At 46.6% G+C, this 20,597-nt stretch overlaps 1 protein-coding gene across 3 annotated transcripts in view; it reads right to left on the minus strand.

Annotated features, from left to right (window-relative positions):
- Positions 1–1,351: 1,351 nt before the first annotated feature.
- The window catches only part of CYFIP2 (cytoplasmic FMR1 interacting protein 2), a 77,792-nt gene continuing 58,546 nt past the window's right edge, over positions 1,352–20,597 (minus strand). For all 3 annotated transcript variants that reach the window (XM_084636361.1, XM_084636362.1, XM_084636360.1), the window contains exons 27-31: positions 17,152–17,224; positions 16,530–16,624; positions 9,910–10,148; positions 7,886–8,033; positions 1,352–7,254 (exon numbers count right to left, since the gene is read on the minus strand). In XM_084636361.1, coding sequence (XP_084492487.1) covers positions 7,087–7,254; positions 7,886–8,033; positions 9,910–10,148; positions 16,530–16,624; positions 17,152–17,224 — 723 coding nt within the window. In that variant the 3' untranslated portion in view covers positions 1,352–7,086. The remainder of the gene's footprint in view (positions 7,255–7,885; positions 8,034–9,909; positions 10,149–16,529; positions 16,625–17,151; positions 17,225–20,597) is intronic.

Genomic DNA, 20,597 nt, shown 5'->3' on the forward strand with positions numbered 1-20,597 from the left:
CTGGATGCCTAATAAGTGAAATTGCTTTGGAAACATGCTTCCGAAGAACAGGGCGGAAACATTCTACTGTGGTGTGGTGTAATCTGAGAGCCTGAAGGAAGAGAGTCTCCTGCTTCAAATGGGGGAGAGATCCTTTTCCTACTGATAATGAGCTGATTGCCACGGGGGTTCGGGGAATTGCCTGTTTTTCGGATGATCGCCTTTTAAGAACATGGGGGGAAAAGCTTGAAAAACTGGACTTCAGTAGGAAAACGGCCTTTAATTTAGCAATTCTCAACATAACTGTTGTCTGGGGGTGAGCTAGTGATTCCAGTGTTGCTCACTCTCATGACAGAATAATATTTAGACTGGGGTCATGTTATTTCACAAAAATCTATTTCATCAGAAAAAAAGTTTCTAGCCTTCGTGGTTATGGAAAAAAGGGTTAAGTGTGACCCAAGTATATCGTAAAGGCTCAAAAAGTAAATTAACAGAACTCCACATTTATTTATTTAAAATCTCCTTTCTGGAGGGCTTTACTCATATTTTTGAATGTGTGACATTGGCAATACTGTTTTACAGCAGAGGCCTGTCCATCTGGGGTCCCCTGGGCTCTATTCCTGGCTCTGCACTGGCCCAATAATGATGGTAGAATACCAGACAGCCTGGCAGCTTTCCCAGGGGGTTGCAGTGTTAAGATGTGCTATATTTTCTGGGGAGTTTTCTTTTGCACCCCTCACTGATGTTTGCACTTCCCCCAAGAAGCAATTGTAGGTGAATTCCTGCAGGCAAAAGGCCAAGACAGGGTTTTCCTCAAGAAGAAGCAAGTCACATGTCCCATCTTGCTGCCATGCGATGTTTATGGCCTCCCTGTTCGCCTTTGTATCCATGACAGGAGAAGACAAGTGGCAATTGATATGCACGGGCATCAAGTGCTGAGGGAGGGGGAAACTCACTGTTATCTGCTATTGATCCAGAGACAGGCTTAATGCCTGGCAATTTGCAGCTCAGGTACAGAGATTCCACTAGACTAGTGAGCATAACTATAGGGACATTCATTAGAGGCTTCCAGGCATCAGATCAAGTGGATTCTGTAAGGACAGAGTGCAGAGGCAGAGTGATACACTGTTCCAAAGGTCATTTTGTTTGCAGATCCCTTATCTGCAAAACACTTACTCCAAAACTTGAAATCAAGTGAAACTCAGATGGTTGGGTTTTGTTGGGGGGAAGAGTGGTTGTTACAAACATGAAAGGCACCCTGGGTGTGTGGAAATGTTGGACACTAGTTTTGAGCAAATGTGGGCAGTTTTGAGCCAAATAATGAAACAAGAGTAATGAGATAATATGTTTTGCATTTACGTAGTTCCTTTAATCTGATTTTGTCTGTCAGCCAGACTCATTCCCCAGCTATTCTTTATGCAAAAGTTCTATAGAACTGAAAAAAAGGAATTCTGTCCCTGTTGTAGAATTTCATCCAATTGTTTTCAAACCCACGCGAACACTACAAACAACATAAAGAAAGGATCCCATTCTATTTCAATGGATGCCTATACGTTTTGTTCCTATTCACTTTCAGAGGCCTTTCCCATAAACAATCTTGTGAAGCTGTCTTTTTAAGGTGGCCCTGCCACAGACAGAGTGTGCTCTTAAGGCAGGAGTATCTTTTTAGGTTCTGTGAATTTGATTCAGTTAAATTGATTTTCCCTCCTTTCCCCCACCCACAGTCCTGTGCTAAAAATTACCTTTGTCTCTTCAGCTGTACTGACTCAAGCTACATTCGTACAGCGTAACCGGTTCCAGGGAGGGTCAGTCCTGGGACAGGAGAGCTTGAAGAGACTTCTAAGTGATGCAGGCTACAACGGGAATGATCCAAAATCTGGCACTCTTTCCTCTCTGATCATTACAGAAGCAGTCCCTCCACCTGGTGTTAAGCGGGCATTGTGCTTCAAGAGGTGCCTGAGATTTAAAACCAAAGTCCTGACCATTTTAGGCCAGTAAAGATAGGATGCACTGACGCAAGTGTGTTTCCTCTGCATTGCAGCTTCTACGGTGCCCTTAGAGGGAACCAAAGCATGAAGGGTGCATCCAAGTGGCACTAACCCCTGGGAGAAGGTGACAGCGAGAACCTGGTGGAGTGCAGAAGCCCCTTTTGACACAGCAAGCTGTGTTAGTGCAGTGAATCTGGACCATAGTTCAAAACTGTGTTGAGTCGGGCTTGTCCGCTCTTCCATCAAAGCTTTGTGTGTGTGACTGCGAACTGGGTTTGCAACTCGAAATTATTTTGCAGAAAGTGTCTGTTTTCCCTTGAAATTTTTCATCTTTCTTATTGTTGGAAAAGGAGGAGCCTGAAACATGAAGAATGTTTGGGTTTCGACAAAAAGTTAAAATTTTCAGCAACATTTAACAGCCTGCCATTTTCGCAGGCATAATTTGACATAATTTAGGATTTGCCCATTTCTCCAATGAGCCCCACTTTTATTTTTCCCAATTACAAAAAGCATCCCACATTTGTTGTACTCATTGGTGGTTGCTGTGTCAGGGGACATATTGCCAGGTACCAGGTGCTTTATCGTCACAGAAGCATTTTTAATAGAGATGGAAGCTTCTGTTGACCAACACAGGAACAACAAAAAAAAAATACAAAACATCATCTCCGGCTGCACAGCATTCATGAATTAACACCATATTCAATCACAAGCAGAAATATACTTCACCATAAATAAATTTAAATTCATTGTACAAAAACCCCCAAGTAGCTCTTCATACAAATATGGTACATTGGACAAGTGTTCTTGCAAACATTTTTTTTTAAACGTTCAAGAACAAAGTTTTGCTCTGGTTCACAAACACATAAACCAACTGAATTGGAATAATATAGGAGAAAAAGGACAAGAGTGTTCACCGCTCCTAACAAGTGGTGTTGGAGAAAAGAATGCCATTGAAGTAGAGTTTGAGTTGGTTTGATTTCCCCTTTCTACTGGGCTGCTCAAAATCAAGTACATCATCATCAAGGAATGGGGCTGTGCACTGCATTTCATAGATTTTTAAGGCATGAAGGGATCATTATGATAATCTAGTTGGACCTCCTGCATAACTCAGGCCACAACATTTTATCCACTAATTGCTGTATCAAACCCAACAACTTCTGTGTGCATATAAGGAACACATACATCCAGTCTTGATTTAAAGACTCTGAGGGCATATCTACCCTGGAATGTAAGCCCAGGGTTAGTAGAACTTCAGTGAGCAGACCATGTGTTTATTAGGCCTTGAGAGTCTACATTCATCTGTAAACCGCCCCCGCCCCACCACCCCTCCCACCCCCGGGTAGGAATTGTTGAACCCTGAGGCGCCAGCATCTACACTGCATTATTTGGACCTGAGTCCAACAATCCATGTCCCAGACTTGCTAGTGCCCTCCCTCCCCAAAACGTGGCTGCTCTAGCCTTTTGTTAGTGATGCAGAGTGGAGAAACCTGACTGTCCAGAAGACGTAGAAAGTTAGCCCATGGGATTGTAGGATACTTTTGGTGGTACCCAGAGCAAGGATCCAAGCCCTGGGTTAGCACAATTTGTGTGTAGACGGTAGGCTTGAATCTGAGTTCGAACCCTGGGCTTACTCTGCAGTGTAGACATATCCCAAGTGCTGGAGGATTTACCACATCCTTTGGTAATCTGTTCCAGCGGTTAGTTACCCTCACTGTTAATAATTTGCATCTTAAAGACTAAAGATTATTAGATTAAAAAGAACAAGCAAAACAGAAAAGGTTATCCAGTTCATTCAATGGCCCTATCTTGAAACCTTTACTAAATATGCAGTCAAAAAGGATTTGAGAACAGGAGCTAAGATCTACACAACTGACTTGCATCCTTTTGGTAGAAAAGGGTATTGAAATCAAGTTGCATGAATAAAGGTTGTATGACTGAGCCCTTGCTGCCATCCCACACTACTTGAGCAACAGCGTAAAACACCCGCATAAACCCTACAGCTGAAATATACTCTGTTTTAATCATACGGCTTTGGTTTCCTGCTCATAATTTTTTATTCTTCCCCCCCTCTCCTACCCCCTCCCCAAACAGGTCCTGAGAAGGGTGGGGAGGTCATTTTGTTCAAGCAAATTCCCCATGCATGGACAACAGACACATATATTGGTCCATGCATTCCATTTCAGCTCATCCAACTGTGCTTCATAGGCCTCAAGAACTAATCCCCTAAAACAACAGCTAAAGAACATTACATTTCGCAAGCTGATGTTCATACGTGGTGAAATACACCACAACTCATTCACAGCCTAAGTGCTGGAAGACAGGCTTTAATCGCATACAGCCAATTGTGTCTAGCTGCTGGAGCTAGGCCGTGTGGTACACTTCACCCTTATATATTAACCTTGTAGTGTTTTGTGCCACAACCAGGCCCACCGACAGAAATTCCGGGCCCCTAGGGAGGCGAAGCCCAGGGTGGAAGTGATGAATTCGTGACTTCCGGGACCGCCTGCGGGAGACAATTGCACTGGCCTGTGGGGCCCCCCAAAACGCGGGGCCTGCAGCAGTCGTGCGCACCTAGGAGGCCTGCAGGCTTGGACTGCGACCCCTCTTCCCCCACCTGCGGGGTGGGGGGAAGGCCTCGGGCTTCGGCCCCCTCTCCCCCACCTGTGGTGGAAGGGCTTGGGCTCTGTGCCATTCCCGGGGTCATGCAGTGACTTTGTTGTCAGAAGGGGGTCGTGGTGCAATGAAGTTTGAGAACCCCTTTAGCCCAAGAAAAAATACCAGTTAGGATCTTTTCTGTCATCTCATTTCACACACACAAAAAAGTAACATACCTGATGTCCCCACTCTGCTAACCCAGATTTTTTACACGTATGTAGGTCCACTGACTTCAGTGTAGTAACATCAGGCTGATGTAACAGAGCAGGGAACCAGGCCTTTCATCCTTAGTAGAGGAGCAGTTATCATATATAAAGCAGAACCTTTCAATGTTTGTGTCCTTGAACATGCTGTTCTTCCTCCAGACGGGATGGAAAAAAATCCCCCCTCTCAGACTCAAGTCTTTTCCTGCCTGATGATTTGAAATGATTTGAGTCAATGATCTGAGATGATTTCCCTCAGCCTTCATGTTAGTTTCAGATTAAAATGCACCAGAGATTTCTTTTTGTAGCTGAAACAGCTGCCTCAGGAAACTCAAGGTGGCCAATATGCCCAGCAGCGCTTGAGGGGGATATTCACTGGTTGCCAGGGAAACAGAGGTAGGTCTCCGGGAGAACAAAGGCATCTCCCATCAGAAATTCACCTCTAGCCAACAATATTGAGATGGCTTCTGGTCTCAGACAGAATGTTCCAGATGGGACACCTCTTCAACTGATCTACTTACTGTTCCCTCAGACAGAATAACTGCTCGCTGTCTCTGGCTTCCCAGCATTTGTGAGAGCAGTGCATTGTCCTAAATAAGCTGAACCGAGTGTCTGGGTTATGTTGAGATACAGTGCATCAACACTGCTGTATTACATAATGGCAAAGGTCTGATTTAACCTAAATAAAATCAAGAAATTAAAACTTTCTCAGTGGTGAGGTCAGGGTGGATTAGGAGAGGTGCATGTGGCCTGGCCAGTAATTCTTAATTCCGGAGAGAAGGTTCTGGTCTCATCTCTATCTGTGTAAATCTGGAGTGACTTCACTGAAGTCCAAGGGGTTACTCCAGGTTTACCCCTGTGTAGATGAGATCTGGATCTGGCCCCTTAGCTTTTGCCACATTAAACAAGACCCTTCATCTCACTTCAAAGAAGCTGATGTGGGGAAGAAGGGAACACAATGAGTTTTGAAATGTTCCTTGATGTTTCAACTAGGTTCTTTTAATCTCACAGGATCCTGGACAATGTTAAAGAATCAGAAGGAAACAAAATCCTGTATTTGCTTTGTAGAACCCTCCGGGAACTGTATTAATTTCCTTTCTGATGCTTATTTCATTTCCTCTGCTCTAAAGGATCCTGCTGTTTCTGTGTGATAGGGTTTCCGTTCACCCGGACTGGCACTCTCCATGCCCTGTAGGCATATGTAGTGGAGGAACTCATTTGAAACAAAGAAATCTGTCACTCAAGAATGGACACAAATTGTAGCTTCCAGCTCATTGTCGAATGTGGATGTTTGATCCTTGGCTAAAAGCCAAAGTACATGTACATTCTGGAGGTAAGCTGGGCTGCCAGGATCACTGATTCCTCCTCCCACCCCAGGAATATAGCGAGTAGAATTTTCAGGTAAATGTAGCACACAGCATTCATTAGGAGATTTCACTGTTTACTCCCTGGTAGATATAGCTTCAGGGGGCACCTCTTCTGAATTAGTAGTGGGGATATGGCCTGTAGTGGGAAAACATCAGGATGGTATCTTGTCTCCCAGCTCTCTGAAATGCAGAGGACAGCCATTCAGTCACTCACGGCTAGTCTGAAACCCATGCATCACAAAGCCCCCTTACCAAGCAGCGGAGAGAGAGAGTCTAGAAGGGAAGAAGACGTGGTGAAAAGAGCGGGGAAATCTCCAATCCTAGATGGACAGTGATGCTAGACTCAAACTCTGAATCAACTTGGTTTCCTTTCTCTGGACAGGCTACTTCTTCCTCTGTGGGCTGCCAAGTGAGAAGCGCTGCTATTCTGCCTCACCAAACAAGGGGCGTCTTCAAACTCTCCTGCAGCAGTCATGCATCACAAGGGGAAGTTCCACAGGCCTCACCGCACCCGCAGTGGGAGATGGCTTCTGGCGCTCTGAAACAATCAGCTTGTGCCTGGAACTCGACACCTAGGACTCTAATATGGCTTCAGAGTTTTGGGTTTGACGGGTCGTACCACAGAAAAACAAAACCAAAAAAACCAACCCACCGCATGGAAGAAAAGCACATCCTGCCCCCTCCCACACCCAGTCTTAAAGCTACAGATAAAGCCAACCACAGGGATGCTACAGCACATACACTCAAACAGGGCCAGATAGGAAGATGTGTGTGTGTCAGGTGTACCCAATCTCTCTTGTTGCCAGAGCCACATGGTCAAGTTTCCCCTTCCCAGTTCTTGTTCTGATCCAATCTCTCTTCCTCCCTAATCCCAAAGGGGTTTAATATCCACGCTTAGCAAGTGGTAGCCAGGGACTGGTGGATGGGGGGCTGGAAGCAGCGCACGTGCTCAACCGTGGAGCTGTCTGTTTCCACCGACTTCATGTACTTGTTCAGGATGGCGAAAATCTCGTTGTTCAGAATCTGATACTTCCTGATGCGGTCAGCCATCTTCTTCAGGGGCTGGAGGGGGGAAAGAACAGGCAAAGAGAGATGAAGCAATCCCTCTTGCTCAGCTGGAAAGCATCAACAGTGCCACTAGCCCACTACTAAGAAACCTCAGTGGGGCAGTTACAACCCCTGTTACATTTCCCCACAGTGGACAGCGAGTCACCTCCATTCTATAGGCCAATGAGTCATGCCAAAGCGTGACAGGACCAGTATGCTGTACTCAGAAGAACCCACGTCTAACCTCATTCCCCCTCCTCCCCAACTTACTTATTGCTAAAGCCAGTGCAATTACAGTATGGCTAATGGGCATTATTATTAATTATTATTTGTATGCAGCTCCCCATGGCCAAGCTGAAGGTCCGTGCTCTAAGAGCAAAAGGGTTCAGTTCCCATGCCCCATTGAAATCTTGGCTTCTCTGCTGCAAGTCCAGGTAGGAATCCCACAGCGGATGGCTCTCGCCCAATCTGGGCATTGTTTAAAGACACAGGGCAACACTAGACACGCTGGGTCCCCCGCTGGGGATTCAGAGCCTTGGGATCCATCTGTGAATAACAGCGCGATCCAGTGCAAGAGCAGGGAGAGGGTAGTTTTGCGTTACTGACCCTTCAAAAGGGGGTGGGAGGTGGCTGTCCCCGGCCTTACCACATTCTTTATGATTTCATCCTTCCCATCCTGCCTCTGCACCTTCAGCAGATGATAACAGAAGTCAAAGAGGTCGAAGCGTCGCTGCTGCCCGAGGAGAACAATGACGGAGCAGCCGGCCCAATTCAAACCATCTCCAAAGCACTGCCTGGAGAGGGCCAGAGAGACGTGAGGGAAGCTGCTTAGAGAAGGGTTGTCCCACATGATATGAGTCACCTTCCTCACCGAATTCCTGCTGTCTTGACTCTTTCATGCAGCTACAGCATAGATGTGTGTGACAGCAAATGAACTAAAAAGCAGCCATGCAGAACCCCCGTGGAGCCAGCCTGTCTTCTCAGAGCTCACCCAGGCAGCATGGCCTCGCAGAAAGAACTTAGAAGACCTGGCTTCTATTCCCAGCTTTGACAATGAGCTGCTCAGTCACCTCCAGCAAGTCACTTCCTCTCTCTGTGCCTCAGTTTCTCTTCCCATCTTTTATCTTCCTATTTAGCTTGAAAACTCAATGGGCAAGGTCTGTTTTGCTGTGTTTGTACAGCACCATGAGGCCTTGATCTTAGCTGGGTTCCTTAGGGGCCCCAGTAATAGAAATAAAGAACAACAGGATGCAAGTTGTGAGAAAAAGTTAAAACAAACCTTCCTCCCCTAAAAAACTAAACAGACCAGAAGGCTGCAGCTAGGCCAGGGGTTCTCAAACTTCATTGCACCGTGACCCCCTTCTGATAACAAAAATTACGACACGACTCCAGGATGGGGGACCAAAGCCTGAGTCTGCCTGATTCCAACTGCCCCAGGTGGGGAGCCAAAGCCTGAGCCCTGTGCCCTGGGTGAGGAAGGGGTCAAAGCCAAAGCCCCAGGGCTTCAGTCCCAGCCAAGGGGGCCTGTAACCTGAGACCTGCCACCCAGGGCTGAATCCCTCAGGCTTTGGCTTCGGCCCTGGGTGGTATGGCTCAGGCTTCAGCTCCGAGTCCCAGCAAGTCTAATCCAGCCCTGGCGACCCCACTGAAATGGGGTTCCGACCCACTTTGAGGTCCCAAAGTTCAGTTTGAGAACCGCTGAGCTAGGCTAAAGCAGTATAATATCACTTCATTGACAAGGGGTTGTTTCATCACCACCCTTATTGTGGCTGTGCAGAAATGAAGGAAAAATATCAATGCACTTGGTGTAAGTGGAAGAGTTGTTGTGAAATCTTCCTTTACACTAGGGATAACCCTGGTATCTTAACCAGTGCTCCCTCTCTCTCTCTGTTGCCTCAGGCTGTGGGAGATGTAGCTGACGGTGGCCTCATTTGCCTGCATTTTCAGCTCAGTGCCTGTCCTCACCTCATGCTCTATCCCGGCTTTTACATTTTCTGCAAATGTTACTACTTGTAAATGATGCCAAATCAGCAGCCCTGGAGACTGGGGTCCTCTGCTCAGCCACAGAACAGGCCTGGCCCGATCTCCCCAGTTCCACTGCAGTCCTGAGGGATAGGCAATGCGGCCTAGTGGCCAGAGCACCGCACTGGGACTCAGGAGACCTGGATTCTATTCCTGTCCCTGGCCTGTGGAGGGACTTTGGGCAAATCGGCACCTCTGTGCCCTCATCTATACCGGGGATAATGATCCTAACCTGCTGTGAGATCTACTGACAGTTGCTATACAAGAATGCGGTGTTATTATTCCAGTTCTGTCTCTCAGCCCATTGTATTCCTGGCCTCTCTTTGTGGGGGATGGCTTTTGTGACTGGGATACCCCTGGCAGCGCCAAAACTATTTCATAAGGGCTGCCATTAGACAGTCGTGCCCAGCTGCAGCGGGCTTTGAACTGGCAGTGGAGGTAAAAGGCTCTGTATTACATTACTGATCTCTGAGCCATCCAATCCCCGCGCCCCTGTGTTATAAATGATGCTCTAATCACCACCTTGGTTGTTACCTAGGGTTCCATATTATCACAACATGCTTCTCTGACTAAGAGCCTGGGTATCCCTCAGAATCCCGGGCATGCCCAGCTGGCACACGTTCACCGACAAACAGCGTGCATACTCACTCTGCAGTGAACTCGTTCGTCCCCACGGGGATGCAGTACACAAACTGCATGGCACTCCAGAGCCGGTGGAACTCGACACACTCATCCACGTGCATGACCCCGTTGGTAGGGGGAGGCCCACGCCAGATTGGGTCCTGCAGGTAGCTGCGAATGCGTGTCAGGATCACCTCGAACATGGAGAGCCCGCAGCACAGCCGCTCCTTGGTCAGCAAGTCACCCTCCCGAGCAATGGCTATTTGCTGAGAAGGAAGATAACCACAGAAACAAAAGCGGATGTGTAATGACCTCCCTTTTGGAATTCTGCACTGATCGCCATCCCGTCTCTCTCAGTTCTTTCACATTTGATATCATATTCCATGCAAGACCCAACCTTACCTCTGACAGATGTTCCCAAGGTACGCCCCTCCTGAGAACAGCCATCCCACTTAGGATAGGGCAGAAGAATATAAAGGACACAGTCCTCAAATATTTTTCATAACTCTAAACATTTTTATCCTTTGGAAATAACCGAATACCTTGGAAGTTAGAAGCTGAAGTCTGTTTTCTTCCAGAAGCATTTAGCCTCAATCCTGCCTGCACACTGCTATGTTACTGTGGGACTACTCATGACTGCTGGACTGCATATACTGGATTGTTTCTGTCATACCACTCATGGATAGGTTTCAGAGTAACAGCCGTGTTAGTCTGTATTCGCAAAAAGAAAAGGAGTACTTGTGGCACCTTAGAGACTAACCAATTTATTAGAGCATAAGCTTTCGTGAGCTACAGCTCACTTCATCAGATGCATATCGTGGAAACTGCAGCAGACTTTATATATACACAGATTTCAGAGTAACAGCCGTGTTAGTCTGTATTCGCAAAAAGAAAAGGAGTACTTGTGGCACCTTAGAGACTAACCAATTTATTAGAGCATAAGCTTTCGTGAGCTACAGCTCACTTCCTCAGAGGATGACCCAACACTCTCACAAATCTTGGGAGACAGGCCAGTCCTTGCCTACAGACAGCCCCGCAACCTGAAGCAAATACTCACCAACAACCACATACCACACAACAGAACCACTAACCCAGGAACTTATCCTTGCAACAAAGCCCGTTGCCAACTGTGCCCACATATCTATTCAGGGGACACCATCACAGGGCCTAATAACGTCAGCCACACTATCAGAGGCTCGTTCACCTGCACATCCACCAATGTGATATATGCCATCATGTGCCAGCAATGCCCCTCTGCCATGTACATTGGTCAAACTGGACAGTCTCTACGTAAAAGAATAAATGGACACAAAACAGATGTCAACAATTATAACATTCATAAACCAGTCGGAGAACACTTCAATCTCTCTGGTCACGCAATCACAGACATGAAGGTCGCTATCTTAAAACAAAAAAACTTCAAATCCAGACTCCAGCGAGAAACTGCTGAATTGGAATTCATTTGCAAATTGGATACTATTAATTTAGGCTTAAATAGAGACTGGGAGTGGCTAAGTCATTATGCAAGGTAGCCTATTTCCTCTTGTGTTTTCCTACCCCCCCCCCCCCAGATGTTCTGGTTTAACTTGGATTTAAACTTGGAGAGTGGTCAGTTTGGATGAGCTATTACCAGCAGGAGAGTGAGTTTGTGTGTGTATGGGGGTGGGGGGGATGTGAGAAAACCTGGATTTGTGCTGGAAATGGCCCACCTTGATTATCATGCAGATTGTAGGGAGAATGGTCACTTTGGATGAGCTATTACCAGCAGGAGAGTGAGTTTGTGTGTGTATGGAGGTGGGGGGGATGTGAGAAAACCTGGATTTGTGCAGGAAATAGCCCAACTTGATTGTCATGCACATTGTGTAAAGAGTTGTCACTTTGGATGGGCTATCACCAGCAGGAGAGTGAATTTGTGTGGGGGGGTGGAGGGTGAGAAAACCTGGATTTGTGCTGGAAATGGCCCACCTGATGATCACTTTAGATAAGCTATTACCAGCAGGACAGTGGGGTGGGAGGAGGTATTGGTTCATATTCTCTGTGTATATATAAAGTCTGCTGCAGTTTCCACGATATGCATCTGATGAAGTGAGCTGTAGCTCACGAAAGCTTATGCTCTAATAAATTGGTTAGTCTCTAAGGTGCCACAAGTACTCCTTTTCTTTTCACTCATGGATAGTAGACCATGAAGCCTGCTCTGTTACGGTCGGGTGATTGGTAACACCTGAGCTGAGCACACTAGTTTGTGATTCTAGTCCCTGAACACACTTGTTTGCTATGATAGGATTGTTCAGAGCAACTGATCCAATATGTGTGTGCAAATACCTAATAGGCACACACCCAGTTAGACATATGCAAACACTGGTATGCAACTATGCATGCTTAGCTTTGAAAAACTGGTTTATGCAGACTTTGAAAACAGGATGCAAGAACAGAGAGGATGTCAGGTACATTTTGATTCTCCCAGCCTTGCCATGATCTCTTTAAAAAGCAGGAATGATGTAACATTCTTGGCTTGTTTTTTAGGTAGGATTAAAAAAAAAAGCTCTGAAAAATATTTGAAGCCACCAAAAACTTAGTACTTTTTCCCCCCAGTATATTTTAGAAGAAGCTTGAGGTAACCAACTTCATGAACTTTTGGGGGTGAAATGTATAGCCGCACCGAGAACTGAATAATACCTACTCTCAGATACACCCGTGCAAATCTGGAATAGTTCCATTAACATCTGTGGAGTTACCCAGATGTACACTGTGTAGCAGAGCAGACTCTAGCCTCATTTCATCTCCCAGTGACTGTCACTAACCCTAGGGGCAAAAAGGTGATTTAGGGCATAAAAGCAACTGTGTCCTTTGCCCTAGCAGAGCAGCTCTGATTACTGTCTGTAGCAGCAGAGAGTTGTGCTAGTTTGAAAAGTATCATTAGTTAACTTTCCTTCGTCTCTTGTAATTGTTCTGTTTCGTGCCATTTCCACCTGCTTTGTTGACTCCCACTGCTTCCTCCCAGGGCCCATGCAGTTCGTTAGGAAAATGGTGCATTGGGTTACAATTACCTTTGCCAAGCGTAACAAGGCAAATGGAAGCATAGCTTTGTTACCATGCGTGCCTGGCCAGGGAGTCAAAATGTGTTGGGTTTGCTGTGGTCACAGAAGATCACCCCTGTTTGAGTGTTTGTCGAGGTGTTTTATTCCCATGGACAGAGCACTTTACTCCCGGTGTTACATGGCACATGCATGCACAGCAGATGTCGCACTTTCTAGCCCTACTGCCCATGCTAGGGGGTTTCCTGTGGCTTTATGCAGGCTTTAAGCAGCTGCTATATTTCTGACTCTCCCAGTAGCTTCTATAACAAATACATTTTTATCTGATCTGGATCAATACTGGGGTTCCAGGGATGCAGGTCGCAGATGGAAGGGGCAGATGTGTGGCCCAGGTAGACAGTGAGAATGTGAGTGCTCAAATTACTTAAAAGACAGTGCATCCAAATTAATGTCGACTTGTGGGGATCTGGTTTTGGAAACATCTGGAGCTCATTCCGCTCAGCTGATTGCCCTAATAAGTAACATTTTAGCCACCTACAGAGACAAATCTAGTGGCAGCGGATCCAGCCATCCACTCTGTCCTTTTTGTTGCCCTAAACCACAGGTCCCCACTAATCAAAATCCAGGAACTCCTGAAACTCATCTCCACCAGATGTTTAAAAAGCCCTGGCCGTGCTCTGACACCCCATTTCATTAGAAGTGGTTTATGCAGGCAGTAGCCTAAAGCCTTTTTGTTTGGTAAATATTGAAACTGGAAGTTCTACAATTACTGTCTGCTGCAGTTACAAGGACAGCCTGGTAGCATAAACGCACAAGGCCGTTAATATTTAACGAAGAGCAAATATACAGAGAAAGTCAAGGGAGAGTACAGATTCTGCAAGGCAGCAGCACCAGCTCTAAATCTGTTAAACTTTGGCATGTGGGTTTCACATAACTGCTTCACTTCCCCGGTGCTCAGACCTCAAGCTGGTAGAGGTGGCAGATATGCCCTAGTAGATAGGTGGGTAGACTGATTCCTGCTGACCTGCAGAGCAGTGTTAAACTCACAACTGCAGCACGCTTGTAGCACAGCAGCTTGCCTACAATTTCAAGGCAAATATATTTAATGGGCCCACACCAATGTGCCCACTAAATCTGCATGCACATGGGCTGGTGGGCACAGAAACCGACATGACTTTAGAGTCTGCTCAGCAAGCTGAGGGACTGTATTATTGATTAACAGTATTATTGTTTGTGGGATCCATATGCCATGCACACCAGTTTCAGTGTGGTCAGATTGTCTGGAATGAACTAGTCCAATAATCTTAATATATGATTTTTGAAGAAACTGTAAAGGGACCAATTCTGCCCTCAGATGCACACACGGGGCTACCAGGGACGAAGCAGGATCCACAAGCATGCAATCAAGGGCAGACTTTGGTCCTATGACTGATCATCAGAAGGCCTTGATATAAAGCTACTACTGCCATCTGGCTACTACTGCCGTCTGGCTGCCCACCAGGCTGACAGCAGCTGGAGGGCAATACTCATATTTCAAAGCCAGACCTAGAGTATGAAGTCCCATCATCCTGTCCCAGTTGTCAGAAACACGCCTGTGTTGTGTTCTCGTGAATAGCTTTACGGTGGGAGGGTGAGGGCAGCATACAACTCATGAGCTGCGGCAACTAAGGGTGGGCTTTGCAGGTGGGTGGGCTTTGCAGGAGTGCCGAATCTCTCACTGACTGTGGGGGGCGCGGGAGGGGACAGTTAGGCTCACTCTGCTAAATGTACATTTTCTCATTCTTGTTGGGGAGTTTACTCAATGAGCCATTCTGGCACCTTTGATTCTGCACTGAAGTCACATGCAAATGATGATTTATGTCCTGCTCGCTGCCTGTTTGCTTGTCATTGTATAAACACAACCTACACTTAGCCCCCTTTTAATGCACAAACCCTCTACAGCTTGGGCCAAAGCCATAGAAAGACTCTCACTGACTTCAGTCGGCAGTGGATGAGGCCCTTAACCACAGCATTTATTATGTAAACTGCACAGGACCAAATTTTCATTAATGGCATCCAAACCCGAACAGCTGAAATGTGCTCGTAAGTTTCCAGACACCTGTTTTTAGGTGCCTATATCTTCTGTGCACAAAAACATTGATGTTTGTGTCCAAAACTGCATTTCCAGGAGCAGTGGGGCACTATCAACAAATACAGTTGTGTTTATTTACATCTGAGTTTCTGAGTTCTCATAACTTTGGTTCCCAAAAGAATGTACGTGAAGAACTTGGGAGCACACTAGAGTGAGTCAATTTTTAGTGGGAAAAATGAAATACCTTTTGTTTGATCATTATAAATATGGTGAGGAGAAGCAGCAAGTGGACTGCATACAGTAGAATTTAAGGATGATTTTGCAAGGAAGGATAGACACACACACATAAAAGCACAGTGGTGATTTATATCTCAACAATGCCCCTTTACAAAGGGAACTATATGGGAGATGAGAAGTGCCAACAAATCAGAACAGAACCCTCTGCTACACTTTCTGTTTTTTTGCTTCACACTATTCCCAGAGATGCAAAGTTCCACATGACCTTGAATTATAAATATGATCCACTGGAAAATAGGAAAGTTAATTGCCTGGATCCTGTCACAGATCTGTCACTTTTTATTGCTGGATGTTCATTCCAGCTACAGAAAATTACTGTGTGAGGAAGTTAATCTAATTCAGTGTCTCAAATACATCTTCTTCTATTAACTAAAAGAGAGCAGCATTTTGGTAGTGACACTGGGTGAAATCCTGGCCCCACCGGAAATCACTGAGGGTTCAGCCATTGACTTCAGTGGAGCCAGAATTTCAACCATTATGTTTGTTTATTTTGGTGAGAGATTTAAAAATGGGATCATAACTTCAGCATAAAAGATAGATCTTTCCATTAAGGCCCTGATTCAAGGAAGCATCCCTATGCAGGAAAGCATTTAAATGCATGCTTAACTTCAAGCACACGCTTAAGCCCCACGCACATGTTTAAAGTTAAACAAGCGCTGACATGATTTCCTGAATATGGATGGACTTAAGTGTGTGTGTAAATACTTTCCTGAACTGGGGGCTTAAAGACTTGATGGTAATCTCCCAGGTCAGTAATAACCCCCACATGTCCCCCCATAGAATTCCCTCCTGTGAAAATACCTATGGCAGTAGATGGCAATTTTCAAAGTTGTTAATGTTCAGAGCTGGCTTCTGAGCTTTCACCCCACCACCCCATTGCAGAATGGTTAGCACCCTGCCTTCCTGAAAGGAAGCACTAACACACCGTCTTTACACCAGCTCCTAAAACTCCCTGACAGGCCTCATCAGCTGCTAGAGGCAAGGGGTTAAATTTGTCTTATCAGCAGAAAAATGGCAGTCCGGAATAAAAATAACTCAGATGTAAGCGACACTTTCCCCGAGAATAAGTGTGGGTAATTCAATAAAGCACCTGCCCAGAGATAACTCTCTTCTCAGGGCAAGGGAGGAGCTGTGCAGCATTTTGGAATAAAAATTGGAGCACTTTCCTAAGGCCGAATGGGCAATCGGGGGACTGCTGGGAATTTTCAGTAGCCATTTCCCAGGAGTTGAGAAGGAATCCTTACCTGAGGAGTTCCCAGCCTCTCTATTAAGGGAACCAGGTGAAGTGGGGCATATTTGGCTTCGAGACGCTTCATGCGTACCTCCAAGCGTTCTCCTTCTGTCAAGCGAGCAGCAAACAGTGACATAAGACTAGGCAGTGACAAGCCGGCATTTCTGCAGAGTCGCCCGGAGCTGCCTCCCCACCATCGTCTGCTCTGACTCTGGCTCAGGGGGTCAGAACACCAGCGGGAAAGGGAATCGGGTGACGTGCTGCGGAAGGGGGTGTAATTACAGTCTCCGCACTAGCAGCTTCATTGTGAGTTTGTAAAAGGGCCCTGTTTTGACAGCACAAATCTGACTATTATCAATCAGCTGTGGTGCATTTCATGCTGTCATTCTCCAGGCCCGCTTGCACATTGCTAAATAGCTTCTAAAGCGGAAAGAAATGAAATGGCTAACGAGTGCTTCAACCTGGGTAACTAGACTATAAACATCCTGGCTGGCACTTGTCCTCCACCTGACTTTCGACTCATCATTGTCTATGAAAGGGCAGAACGCAGCGTAAGAAACAAATCTGCAACATTAAGGGGGGGATTCTAGGTATGGGAATAAGCACTGATCTCTGCTTCCCTCTTGACTTCTTACCTTTGATGTAGACCCTGGGCAAAATATTTTGGAAGGGAGCAGCATGCAGCAAATCACAAACTTCTTCCTGGGACTGAGGCAGGAGGAAGAAAAATAAAATAAGTTAAAAAATTCCTTAAGGGACTGAGTATATGGCTCAGGGGGCTGGCGAGAGCACATGGACCCATTCACCTCTAGGGCGAGCATTCAAATCCAGCCCAGTAGTAAAGTAAGAGGTCTGAACCCCTGTGAAGTGAAACTGGAAAAAAGTACCTGCCCAAAGCCCTTTAAACCTAAACCAGAAAGGTTTGTATAGCTCCATTAAATAACTTCCTGTCTGTACAAGCCCAGAAGGCTATATAAAGCGCTCACTGACTCCGAGTCTAGAAGCACATGAAGGAAATGATTTCCGTTTTACTCTAACTTGATGACTTCCTATAATTTATTTTCTAAGGATCTCAAGACAGTCTCTTGATAGGAAGAACTTGTTGGCTTAATTGCTGCAAGGTGTGTGTGTAGATACATATATGAATCCTAGAGGCTGTTACTGAACCTTACATAGTATGTTCATTTGAATTTAGTTCATTTGGATAGACATTTACAGCCAATACTATCAGACCAAAGGTGTGGTGCACCCCAGGCAGACTAGAGAAGTCATACAAAAAAGGCTAGAAAAGAATAACAAAATGAGATGCCACTTGGAAAAACACATGCCAGCACACTTGGGGGAAATTAATCCAAAACACAGACATACAAGAGGGAGAAACCCGGAAATAGTAATACCGAAAGAGTGATGGCCGACAACAAATTGTATATGAGTTTGCAATGGGAGACGGCAGCAAGGAAAATGGAGAGGTTACTTACCCAGTAGCTGGAGTTCTCGGAGATGTTTTGTCCCTGTGGGAGTTCCACTTGCACCTCTGCGTCTTTCAGCGGAGATTTTTCTTCAGCAGTGTCCATGGGTCTGCACCTGTGGCCTACACATCCTCAGGCTCTGGACCGAGGTTATACAGGGAAGGGTGGATTCGCCACCATACCACTTCCTTCTCAACAAGTTCAAAGGCAAGAACTCCGAGGCAAAGGGGACAGAAAGGTGGGTAGTGGAGCACCCGTAGGGATAAAACCTCTGAAAGAACTCCAGTTACAGTACAAAGTAAGTAACCTCTCCTTCTTTGAGTTATTGTCCTTATGGGCACTCCACATTTGGTATCTCCCAAGGAGTACACCTATTATGGGGGAGGGAGCCGAGAAGACAAGTTCAGAACACTTCGGAGAGTGGCCTTACCAAAGGCTGCGTCTGATCAGGAGACAAGGCCACGAAGTATGTGGTTTTGAAGGATACGTGGAGAAGGGAACAACGCCCCAAGAGTTCAAAGGCGGGCGGGGGCTTCTCAAGGCACGGAGAATTAATTAACCTCCTAAGGTGGAGTGAGCTGCCTGATGTGCGGGAAGACGTTGGTCGATTCCTTCGGGAATCTTGTGGTGGTAGGAGGAGCACAAACTGAAACCCCTCCAACTGGCTGGCGACAGGCTCCAATGGCAGCTCGGTGGACTCTAATAGAGCTGAACGAGAAGCCTTGGGTTTTTATATGTAACAGGTAGTCAAGCCCGATCGGGAGATCAGTCTCGGATGGGCTGTGCACACTAAAGCTGGAAACACTTCCACTTTTACAAGACGGCTTTTGTCATGGTGGGGCTTCTGACTGTTCCACAGTTCTGCCTGCAGCTCAAGAGGACAATTCTGCTCCAGGCTCAAGAGCCGTGGAGGAGCCGTGCATGGAGGTGTAACAAGGCGAGATTGGAATGGGTCACAAAGCCTGACTTCGGGGCCAGGAGGTCTGTCACCAGGGGGAGGAGAAGAGGTGGCATCAGAGCCAGAGGAACCATGTTGGGGCTATAAGAATAACGACTGATTTCTCTTCTTTCAGCTTGTTCAAGACTCTGAGGAGCAAAGGTGTTGGAGGACAGGGATATAACAGCACTCGAAGCCAATGAGTGAGGAAGGCATCTCCCAGGAAATTGCAACTAAGTCCTCTCCTTGAGCAGAAGCCCATAGTAGCAGGAGTGATTGCATGTCCTGCCTCAAGCACTGCTTGTGAAAAGGATCCCTGAAAAGGGACAAGAAAGGGGAGGAGGATTTGAAAGGGACATTGTAGCCTGATGAAATTACTTCCAGCATCCATCTATCCAATGTGATGAGCTTCCAGGAAGGTGTGAAATGGGAGAGACACTCCCTATAGGGTGGGTAGGGAACAGGATGGTGCAGCATAGGATCCATAGAGTGGGGGAGGTTCGTGGCCCTTGACCAAAGGGTCAAAGCGGCCTAGGTCATCTGCTGGACGGTAGTAGCAGATGGCCCCTTCTTGTGATACCTGGGCCTCTTTGTATGTGGGTCAGTTGGTTTCTGGAAGACGAAAAACTAAACCAGGTGAGACTGTTGGGCCATCAGCAACGTATTTTCTTTTGGTCGCAGTGATGGAAGTATCCTGGGATCACAGGTCACCCAGGAGTCCTTGAGAGCGTGTAGGGACTTGACAGATGCATCACTGAAGAGCTGGGACCCTTCAAAGGGGAGGTCTTCTACAGTATTCTGCACTTCTCAGGGGGAGACTGGAGCACTGCAGCCAGGAAGCTCACAGCATGACTAGGGCAGTAGCCAGAGAGCAAGCTGCTTTGTCAGCTGCACTGAGAGATGCTTGTGGAACTCACACACCTCCTTGGTGTGGTGTTCTGTCCCATCTAGTGGCACCAAGACCACTGAGAGTGAGAGAGAGAGATTGAGTCTGCTCTACAGTCTGAGCTAACAATCAGCTGATTTTTAGCTCATGCGGTAGAGGGTCATGCACTGAGGTTCCAGGTTCGATCCCGCCCGCCAACGACCGGGGTCTGTCGGTGTTACACTTGCTAGGACACTTTGGCAATGGTCTGTCCTTCAGAGATGAGGGCTTGAAATTGGTCCTTCTGATCCTGTGGCAGATGTTCAATACATTGTGAAAATTTGGCGTACTCTTGCAGCCGAGCAGATCTAGGCGGTTAGGGTCCCTGTCATTGGGGTGGAACTCGACTGGTCCTCTCTGTTCCTTACGTTGACGGCATTAACCACTGGGAGGGTGAGGGTGTGAAGAGAAAAGTGGTATTTGGAGCCCTTGGCCAGGGTGTAGCATTTTTTGTTAGTCCTCTGACAGGTGAGTGGAACGGTGGCAGGTGTTTGCCAGATATCACAGACTGGTGACAAGAGAGCATCGCTTACAGGCATTGCTCATTTGCCTGGAGATGTGATGTGGATGGAGGATATCCACTTAGAGAGTCTCACTGATCCTTCCTAGTGGACTTCATAGAGTCTCAGCCACGCTCCTCATCAAAGAAGAACAAAGTGATTTTGGGCTGCATACATAGAGGCATTGTTGCACAAAGAGGTTTTGGTCTGTTTCTGTGCAACTCCGGGTAGGACATGCATTTGGGGCTGG

Source organism: Lepidochelys olivacea, assembly GCF_965140295.1.
Source record: "Lepidochelys olivacea isolate rLepOli2 genome assembly, chromosome: 8".
NCBI classification, from domain to species: domain Eukaryota; kingdom Metazoa; phylum Chordata; order Testudines; family Cheloniidae; genus Lepidochelys; species Lepidochelys olivacea.